Here is a 10,875-nt window from a genome sequence, read left to right as displayed (position 1 = left end):
CATAGATAAAGCTTCACGGTGGGCAAAGATCTCAGCGCCAGAGCTGAGGTCCCTAGAGAGTTCTTATTATCATACTTTCAGGCTCTTTCTTGATTTCTTTCTTCCTTGATTTCTTTCTCTTTCCTTTTCTTCCTTCCTTTTTTCTTTCTTTTCTTTTCCTTCCTTCCTTCCTTCCTTCCTTCCTTCCTTCCTTCCTTCCTTCCTTCCTTCCTTCCTTCCTTCCTTCCTTCCTTCCTTCCTTTTTCCAACATTTGCCTCAACCTAACCTCTCTTTTCAATCCAGTTCACCCTAATTCTTGTCTTTATTCTTGATTTTGCAGTCCTATGAAATCTCTTTCTCCAGTCCTAGTTTATTCCCCTAAGCCCAAGGTACAACGGAATTTGTCTCGGTGGTGAAGTGGATAGAGCTGACCTGATCTGGAGTCAGGAATTCTTGAGTTAAAATGTTGGCTTGGACACTTATTAGCTGTGACCTGGGCAAGTCACTTAACCCTGTTGGCCTCCATTTCCTCATCTGTAAAATGAACTGGAGAAGGAAATGGCAAACCAGTCCAATATCTTTGCCAAGAAAACCCCAAAAGGCGTCATGAAGAGTCAGAGACGACTGAGAATTGAACAAGAAGAAGTCTTGTGTATAAGCAGACTAAGTGATAGTCTACCTGGTTTGCCCCTGCTCCCTTTAATAGATCCCTTTTGTGTTTTGTCTTTTCCCCATTAGTAATGTAAGTTCCTTGAGGGCAGGAACTGTCTTTCTTTTTGCTTGTACCCCCAGCACTTAGAACAGTGCCTAGCATGTAGTAAGAATTTAATAAATGCTCATTGCTTTGCATTATTTCTTCTTAAACAAATTAGTGAAAATAATAAAAAAAAATAGTTCCTGTTTAACTTTAATGAAATTCCTTTGTCTTTAGTCAAGCCATGTTAATTTGAAGGCAGAAGTTTGGGGTGGGGTAGCTTTCCTTTTGATTTTTTCCTATTTTGCACTGTGGAGAATTTACAGCCATACAATCACTAGGTGGCACTGTGGGAGTACCTACTGGTCCTACAAGGCAGCCCGAAAGACTTGGGCGTATACTGTCAATCACTCATTGACTTCTACTTCCTATGTTACATTCTCTGTGCTCTTGCATAATCTAGAGGAATCTATGTCAATCAGTCCCTTGGCTCATGTTCCGTACCACTACTGTGTCCTTCCTTCACGGTGTGTTGTCAATCAAAAGCTTCTAAGCAAAGGTCATTATCTTAGTAAGCAATTTAACTGGATTAAATAAGAGGGCAGTAAAAGTAAAAGCTTGTTCTCATGTAACACAAGGCTATACCTTCCATTTGGTCCCCAGACTCAGCCCCTTCCAAAGGAATAAACCCCCTTTTGGCTATAGTCCGTCTCTTCCTTGTCTCCCAAGCTGAAGCCAAGAGCTAACCTGGAGAGGAGGTTCAGTGTCTTGTTTTCAATTTGCGATTTTCTGGAACAGGATACAGAGCAAGCGTTCCCAGAAACTGATGCCCACCTGTCATACATCTAATGCCAACAGTGGTAGAGGGATAGATTCAGCCCTGGTTGAAATTGCATCCCTCCAAATTCTTTCACCTTTAATGACCAACAAGCAAGGACGTGCATTCCATTATCACCTTTGCCCCACAGGTCCACCAGCTTTGGCTAACCATGCTGAGGAAGTATCTCTAACTGCCTTCCCTTTTGCATTTCATTCCAGCCGGGACATGTAGCTACACGGGTATTTATGGTCAATAATAGGTTTGACTGTGGACTCCGAGGTCCCTTCCAGGTCTTAGAGACTGTGACAATGAGAACTGAAAGTGGGACAGTCATTGTGGAGATGGTAATATTTCCAATTTGGAGATTATAGTTCCTGATGCCATCCTTGTCTTCTTCAGCTAAAGTTGAATTTCACGTGAAACGTTTTGATAGCTTTGATTAGTGAGTTCACTTGGGGTATTCCACATGCTTACGTTCATTCTCTAGCGCCCTCCCATTATTTCTTAGCCTCTTGTAATGGTTTGAAAAAAAGCCTGGTGTAAATGATTGGTCAGACGAGATCTCCTTACCTTTCCCACAGGGGCTATGCAAAAGGCAGAATTATGTAATAAGCTAATGTTCTTGAAAGTCAAGATATCTGGGTTCAAAAGCAGAGTTCTGTTTACATGGTGTGTATATTCACGTAACATACACATATATATGTAAATACATATATTTATATACATGATTACATACATGTAATACACACATACACACTTACATACATATACACACATAATGCCATAGTTTACATGCTGTCTCTCCTCCAGAATGTGAACTGCTTGAGGATAGGACAATATTTTTGCCCTTCCATTCTAGCACTTAAGTTCATTGCGGATACATAGTATGTGCTTAGTAAACATTAGTTTACTACTCTAACACTTGTTAGCTGTGTGATTGCGGGCAAGGCAGTTAACCTCTCCTGGTCTGAGTTTTCTCATCTATATAACAGGATTAATAATATTTGTACTACCTACCTCACAGGATTGCTATGGGGAAAGTTCTTTGTAAATTGCGATCGGAATTATGGGAGTATTTTTATTTTGAAACTCCAAGAGGATTTCCTTTTCCTATTTCAGAGCAGCAAGCATGATCTTCAATATAGTTGCAGGGGGCATAAATTAATTCATTTTTATTTAATTTTATTTAATTATTATATATTATATATAAGTAATATAATTTAATTCATTTTTATTTTATTTGAGCCTTGTCTATAGTGTTTGATGGTGACTGTTCTCAAAGGGCAGTTTGCAGACCACACAGGTGAGCCACAAGGATCCTCTGGGTAGTCTATGGATGGGTCTCTTTTAGTAAAAATGTTTTTATTATCTATACTTTTGTCTCTGGCATGAATGATAGGGATCTATAACACAAACCTGAAGAAGGAAATGGCAAACCACTCCAGTATCTCTGCCAAGAAAATCCCAAACAGGGTTATGAAGTTGGACACAACTGAAAAACCGTATAGACAACATAGCATTGGTCTCTCAGCTAAAGCGTGTGTTTCCTCTAATTTCTGGGGATCTCTCTGTGTGTGGAATTAAGTGGGGAGCGTGTGGAGTTCAGTGTCTGCCGTGACGATAAGCTCCACAGACTGAAGAAGTTTGAGAACTACTATTTTGTAAATGGCTAAACTAGGGGTGGGGCACCTGCAGCCCAAACTTGAAGTTTTGTGAAGTTTGGATTCAGTCAAAGGGCCACACTTGAGGACCTAGACGGCCACATGTGGCCTAGAGGTTGCAGGTTCCCCACCCCTGGGCTAAACTCTAGCAAACTATTGTCGTCATGATGACAATATTACCTGGAATTTATATAACACTTTAAGGTTTGCAAAGTGACTTACACGTTGCTTCATTTGACCTTCACATCCCTGTATTGCTAGCGTCTATCCTCATTTTACAGATGAAGAATCTGAGTTAGGGAAAGGTTAAGTGTCTTGCCTAAGGTCACACAGCCAGTGAACTTGAGTCTTCCTGACTCTGAGTCCAGTTCTTTATCCGTTGCACCACTAAAGCTCTCAGGGGACCAAGGGACTCTTAAATAATAGCAGCTGTCACAGGGCAGGCAATAGGCCCTTCTTTAAAGCTTTCAAGGGATTATCCATTTGGCAGCTTGTGCTGTGGGCATTGCCTAGATCCATCCCCATAGACAGAGCCTGCCAATTACAAATGAACTGAGAGGAGACTGAAAGTCTTCTGCTCACCACCCATGCTACATGTTTCACAAAGTTAATCAAATCATGCTTTTGTGGCATTCGTGTGTTAACATGGATGCGGCTCACAGCAATTTGTTTGCCTCTCTGTCTCCACAGAAACCCCAGCCCATGGTCACCCGCCATTTTGTACCCTGCAGGCAAGGAAGTCCTTTGAGGTTACAATACTGATTCTAGAAAAGAAAAGAGCAAACACAGATGGAGTTGTGATGGTTTATTGCAGTAACAGTTTGGCCTATTAAAAAGAACAACTTAATGTTTTTCCTTATTATCTAGTTAAAAGATAGCAATTTTCATTTTTAAGTCATATTTTAGTAGGTGACCAATATACTCTTTTTATACCTTAAAAGCACTTGGGGTACATATTATCCTCTGAGACATTGGTCATCATACGTGGTGGAAAGCGGATTTTCTATTGTACAAATGTTTTGAGATGATGTCTGCTTTTTTGTCTGCGTGCTAGTACCACAGATGGGCTGGGACCGAGAATGGGGATGGGATGTGAGCAAGAAGCTAAGGTTTGAAGGCAGGTGCCTTTGTCAACAATGTGTTCAGCTTCATCAATGGAGGACATGGTCCCTCTTACCTGGGGATCTTAAAAATAAGAAAAAAACATTTTCTGTCTGAGATGTTTACAGTCTGCTAGGCTCAGAGGTCTTAAGGAAAAACAAACAGTAAAGAAAAGTGTTAAGACATCCAGGGGGGATGCTGAAGGCATCAAATAGCCTCTCCTCAGGGTAACTGAAGATCTCAGGAATCATTAATGTATTTCCTCCCCAAGGGCAAGGGGTCACCAAGGCCCATCACCTACCATCATTGTCGCAAGGTGGTTGTCACATCACGATGCACTGGTTCAAACACGACATACGTGTTCAAAAATGCTGCCTAGCTGCTCAGCAAGTATGGTGCCACGGCAGAAGCATGGTCCTCGCCGCTTGAAGGCGGCAGAACCACACAGAGAACGTGATCCTCCGTGGAAAGCCCCTCTGTGCTCACCTGTGACCACTTAACTGGCTGCTCAGTTAACAGTACTTTGCTGTTGTTGTTCAGTCACATGTGACTCTTTGTGACCTAGTGGGCAGTGTCATGCCAGTACTTTCCTTGGGGTTTCTTGGCAAAGATACTGAGTGGTTTGCCATTTTCTTCTCCAGTGAATTAAGGCAGACAGAGGGTAAGTGACTTGCCTGGAGTCATACAGCTTGTAAGTATCTGAGGCTGGATCTGAACTTGGGTCCTCCTGACTCCAGGCCCCAGTGCTCTATCCATTGAGCCATCTCGTTGCATAAATCAGCATTGACTAAGTGCTTATGCTTTAGACAGTAGACTAGGCATGGGGCTAACAAGAGGTACAAAAGATCAAGTCCTGTTCATAGTGCTTACACTCTTAATTCAGGAGGAAAAAAAGATAGAGATTTTGCCATTTTATCACTATGAAGTGATAATCATGCCAGTACTGTCAATTCACATTTGGCAGCACAGGCAAAATTAGAGGCAGATAAGTTTTTGTCATTACACATTCTACATTAAAACTGAACAGCATATCGTTTTAAGGGCACTGCAATTTTTTCCCCATATTTACTATAATACCAGTGCAATGTTACTATTCAGATTCGTTTCAGTTGATATTTCTGAAGCATAGTGTGCTATTCTATTGTCTTCATGTTAAAAAGATATCCATTAATTAAAAAATTAATTGCATTCCATATAAACACTCAAACTGTCCATATACTTAAACCAACAAATTATAACTGACATGTTTCTGATGTTTCTTCAAAAACAATTACCGCAGTTACATCCTTGACAGCATTTTGAAGAAAATAAACACATATTAAAACTTTTGGGAACATTTCATTATTTGAAAAGCCTATTCTAAACAACCTGAGCCCTCAAAATAGTGTAAAGTTTGCAATGGATTTTAATCTAGATGAATAGAAATGAACTTTTCTAAAGAGGTCAAACAGATCATAATAAAAAGCCATACCTGCCACCCAATGTGCAAATTATCAGGAAGCAGTAAGAGAAAACCCACCTATGGCATTCTTCCTAGTCAAGGGTTGAGTTCATTACCAGCCCACAGTGGGATGTACCTCTCAGAGAAAGGAACAGAGTGTGGGGGTTTTGGAGTTTTTCTGCTGGTAGCCTAAACAGACTTGAGGATTTTAGTTTGTCTAAAATAGCACCATGGAAACAAACCCTGAACACCTATTGAATGAATATATTTGTTCTCTTTTAATTCTTATTTATTCCTACTCTGATTGTGGCTTTTTAGGTCTGACTTTTTTGGCTAAAACAAAAACAAAAACAAAATAACTCCAGGTCTAGCTTTTGTTAAAAAACAAAATACAAAGAAGAAGAAGACGAAGGCAACGACAAAGAAGACAAAGGAGAAGGAGAAAAAGAAGAAGAAGAAGAAGAAAAAGGTGAAGAAGAAAAAGAAGAAAAACAAGTAGTAGTAGTAGGAGGAGGAGGAGTAAAGTACCACTATTTTTTTTATCAACATTAATAAAGCAACTTCCATCCATGGAGTTTCAAGTCCCCTGCAATGACAGCTGTTAATCACATGGCATATCGAAACACTAAGACAAGTAATAATTAGCTTAAGGTCACTCTCAGTGAGTGAGTGAAGGAGTATGTTAAAGAGCCCCTAGTTCAGCTTAATGGATGGAGTCTTAACACACTGGCTTAGAATTGAATCTGGGTTCACCTCTCTAAGCAAGCATTCCTCTCTAAGCACTAAACAATATGAGGTACTCCCTCAGATTGCATTAGTCTAATAAGGACAAAAAGAAATTGTCTCATCATATTGGATGAGGGAGACTGGTATATTACAAAATATCAGTATCAAACAACAAATTAATTACTGTGCATTGTACTTTAATCTTCAAATAATCTTAATCACACAGATATCACTGATCAATTGAACAATAATACAGCACACCAATAAGCTAATGAGGAAACTATTAAAGGGAAAACATTAAAAACAGCTGGAACATACAATGAAAACTTATTCGGAATGTCTGACAGAAACATTTAAGGTGCAAAATCAGCACAGATCTTTCGAGGCTCAGTTAATTCAAAAGCCCTACCAAAAGAACCAGAGTACTATTACACCTATGCAAAAATATTTATAAAATACATTCAACTCTGTAAATACCTCTGAAACTTAAAACATGCAGCAAACCGAAAAGGTTCATTTAACCTACTATAAAAATATGTACAAGTCTCTAATAATCTAGTGTCATGTAGTTACGGGAGCAAACGAGAACAAAGGGGAAAACTGGGACAGAAGTACATTGATTGACTTTCCAATTGGTGGCAGGAAGATAAGTAAAACTCCTGAGCGGCCATTCTCAAACAGTAGAGTAGTGAGGGTTTGGTTCTGCAGCAAAATAGATTTTTTTCTTAAAAATTATGTTAAATGGCTGAAAATCTTGTCAATGCTTGGGATAAGCCGATTTTCTCAAAAGTACATAGGGCTAAAAAAAAAAGAGCCTTTTTCTATCTGTGCCTTAAAGAAGAAATAAACACTGTAGCATTTTGGCATCAGCTGAAAGGCCCACCAAGGGTCTTAGGCAACAAGTTTCTAGCAAAATATTGGCTGAATTTTAATAAGACAATTCTTGAACATTTTCTCAAGAATGGCTTGACCCCGCCTTCTTCATAATATTTTGGATTTGTCTGATTCCTAAACCCAGGAAAATGCTACATTTAAGAAATGAAAACTAGGGGTTACATTTTAGCAGATTCTAATTCAGATAAGCTGTTTTCTCATAGGCCTCTCTGAAATACTGTCTAACTGTTCATTTGATCCTCTTACCCTCGAGGGCTGTGTCCCTGGGGAACTTGACTGTGAAGAGAAAAAAACAGAGGGTCAAGGCAAAGCAAGGCAAGGAAGACAATTTTTCACTTGGATTTTGAAAAATTACATTGCCATGACAATTATTTCTATATCAAAACAAAAGATTACATTTCGGAATCCCTTACCTTTACCCCAAAGTCTTCTTGACAGGCTAAAAAGAATTGATTAGTCAGCTACTTAGCAATTCAGTTAATATTGAATTAAAATTCCAGCCTAAGCCAGAACCAATACTCTCATAACTCCATAGTTCAGAGCTCGATGATGGGAATGAGAAATAAGGGAGGAACTGGGCAGATTATACAATTCAACTAATACTGTATATTTGGGGCAGGAAGCAGGATGCAAGAGGGGGCACCTAGGATGCAAGCAAAGACCAAGTAGCTGGAGACTCTGACAAAGAAATATAACCCTTCCCTCCTCAGCCAGAAGCTCCAGCGTAGGAATAAGTGGTAAGGATTTCAAGCAGACATATTTTCTACTGCACTAACACGAATAAGCCTAGTAGGAGACCGCCATTTAAACCCAACAAAGCATTTGGGTAACAGTAAGCAGTTAACAACTGATGACTGAGCATCATCACCAATGTCCAGTTAAAAAAACTGTAGTGAAGAGACAACTCCTAGGAAGTTTTAGGGGGCTATTCCACTATGTCCTCAAATGTTTGGGCAAATCAATACCCACAGCCACCAGCCCCCAGATCCATGGCAGGACCTGCATCCCGCGATGGGAAGGTAGCTTACAAGGAAGTGGGTCAACATCTGGTGTGGAGGTGGCCAGCAGGATGGACTCTAAGAATCACTGGGAGTTCCTGGGATAACTCCTAAAGAAGTCATCTTGAAAGCTTGGTTGAAGATTCCTTCACAAAATCAAGAACAGTAAATGGCAAGAGAATATAGTCGGGAGTCACCAACCAGCAGACGTGAATGAAGTATTTAGAAGACGAGGGGAAAACAGGGATATAGATAAACAGACTGGAGCACACTGAAGACAAAAGACACTAAAGAGAGTTCTTTTCCTATCTGAGTTGACGACTTCAACAGGGAAGAGACTAGAGCCTGTCCCACATCTCTATTTTCTTCGAGGGTCATCTGTTAACAGTCCTCCCTGAGGAGGTCTCTATTACACGTGTCACTGTCTGTCGTCTGAAGAAGTTTCTGAAAATTACCAACTTGGGAAGTGCTTAGGGGTTCCCATGAACAGGAAATAATTTATTTGACAAGGTCTTTACTTCCAGGGTTTGCTCTGAAGGCAGCCGCTGCTAAGCGAGCGGGGGTTCAGATTGCTGACTGCGTTCCCAGTAGACAGGCTCTGACTGCTGCGGACACTCGTAACCTTGGCATCCCTTGCAGAGGAATTGCCACCTGTGACCTTGAGATCCCTCACAGAGGAGCTGCCACGGCTCAGTCGGCCTGGAAAGGAGAAGGAAGAGGCCACAGCTGAAAGCCTGTTTCTGTGTACAACGTCCTGAATAGACTCTTAGGCTAGGGAGGTCCTACCCATGGGATCAGTGCTCCATGGCTATCTTGCACTCCCTACTCCCAAAGGAAAGGAGAAAACAGACTAAAAGAACACAAGGCAGGAAGTAAGAGGATGTGTAGAGAATGCTCTAATGAGGAAGCAAAATGAAGTTAAAAACCCTCCCAAAAAAGGAGTCATTAGAAAGCCATTCTGTCTCTTTTCACCGCAACTCAGGCCCTGCCTGGAGGATATATGTCAAGTGAAGCAGCTGAACCAGATGCCTTCTAGGGCCCCTCCATGATCTTAGGACACACTTACTCTGCTTCAAGAGGCATCTGTTATCCCCTGGCCTTTCCACCTGTGTTTCTGGGCTGATTCTGTGCAGACAGGCTGGGGTTATTCCACCTTCCTGACACTGCTCTTCCTGAAGCCCAGCCAAGCCCAGCCCCAAATACTGTAAGAACTGACATGATCTGTGAGAGACCAGGCTTTTTCATTATGAAGTCATATTCAATCCTGAAGTACCGTAAAGACCAAAGTGAGAAGAACCCAGCTACTCTAGCAAACAATCTGTCTGAAGAGCAAGTGGAAAATTAAGGGAATGAAGAAGATTTGGATTTTTCTTAAAATCATTCCTGGCCAGGCTATGTGCCTGTGTGGGGTATGCATGCACATACAGTTCTTACCAGGGGTTTCCTGGGGAACTTGCTCTTCTTCCAGATAATATTCTATCTTTTTTAGATCTTCTGGGGTAAATCTCCACTTGTTCTCAGCATACAGAATCTGCACTTTGGGGCTGGACCGCTTTCGGGCAGACCCAGGAGTTGGTGCTTGCTGGCAGCTCGGTGGCAATGACCCAGTGATCAGTCCCTCAGGGAATTTCTGGGCTAGGACTTTCAGACCTGGGTATAGAACATTCAAAAAAAGCACTTGGTAACATAGGGCACCACATCAATCCCTAGAAGAACCTCTATGTGCATTACAGGGTAGAGGCTACTGTGTTAAGACCTGTGATCTTTCTCAACTGTTTTAGTATCATATCAAATATCACCAAACAATGTAAGTTCTTTTTGGCAGTGTGAGGAATTCTAATCTCCCCTGCCTCGGCCTTGGCCCTTTTATTTACTGGGGTTCAAGGCCACAGCAATGAGACTGTAGGAAAATGCAATTCTCAGGGTTAGAGGAAAAGGGAATATGGAGACTTTCAAGGAGGTGTGTACAAATGCTGTTTTTAGGCCCTAATAAGAAACAAAACAAAACAAAACAAAACCCAACTCTGCTCACCTCCAGAGAGCATGAAGAGGTTCTCAAATCCACGTTCGCACATGGTGGTGGCTGCTTGGCTGGCCAGCCTCTCGTCATCATCATAGAGGATGATAATCTTGCCATGGGCATTCTTCTAAGAGTCAGATTAGTTAAGATTCTTACAGCCTTTAGTGAGTACTTTTTAATTTTAAGTAGAAATTAACAGAATTGACCCCCCCCCAAAACCAGAGTGGATGACTCCTCAACTGGAGGAAATGTTTAACATTTGGACATTGTCAACAATATAGACACCCAAGAGTACCTCAAAAAATGATCTAGAAAACTTATTTAAGAACCTATTCAGAAAAACCTGTTTCCTGTGAGGACACATTTGCTGCAGCTATCTGATTTACTGAGTCATGGCAACCATTCAGGGGAAGGAGACAAGTAAAGACCACGGCTGGTGCTTTGCATCTGTCGTCCACAGTCCACAGGATAAGATGTATCCTGAGTAAGTGCTAGCCTGGGAACTGAGGACTCAACCCTTTTCCTGAAATGTTTCCTACC

The 10,875-nt window shown here is 41.1% G+C and overlaps 1 protein-coding gene across 3 annotated transcripts in view; it reads right to left on the bottom strand.

Moving 5' to 3' along the window:
- Window positions 1-3,945: 3,945 nt before the first annotated feature.
- The window catches only part of CEP41 (centrosomal protein 41), a 28,727-nt gene continuing 21,797 nt past the window's right edge, over window positions 3,946-10,875 (bottom strand). For 2 of the 3 annotated variants that reach the window (XM_021002329.2, XM_021002326.2), the window contains 3 exons: window positions 10,348-10,462; window positions 9,750-9,965; window positions 3,946-9,014 (listed from right to left, as the gene is read on the bottom strand). In XM_021002329.2, the coding sequence (XP_020857988.1) occupies window positions 8,830-9,014; window positions 9,750-9,965; window positions 10,348-10,462 (516 nt within the window). In that variant the 3' untranslated portion in view covers window positions 3,946-8,829. The remainder of the gene's footprint in view (window positions 9,015-9,749; window positions 9,966-10,347; window positions 10,463-10,875) is intronic. The other variant, XM_021002330.2, reaches the window with a different exon arrangement.

This window comes from Phascolarctos cinereus, unplaced genomic scaffold (assembly GCF_003287225.1).
Source record: "Phascolarctos cinereus isolate Bilbo 61053 unplaced genomic scaffold, phaCin_HiC Scaffold_1;HRSCAF=81, whole genome shotgun sequence".
In the NCBI taxonomy this organism is placed as follows: domain Eukaryota; kingdom Metazoa; phylum Chordata; class Mammalia; order Diprotodontia; family Phascolarctidae; genus Phascolarctos; species Phascolarctos cinereus.
Note: the sequence above shows the minus strand (reverse complement) of the source record. Positions and strands in the feature narration are given on the sequence as shown.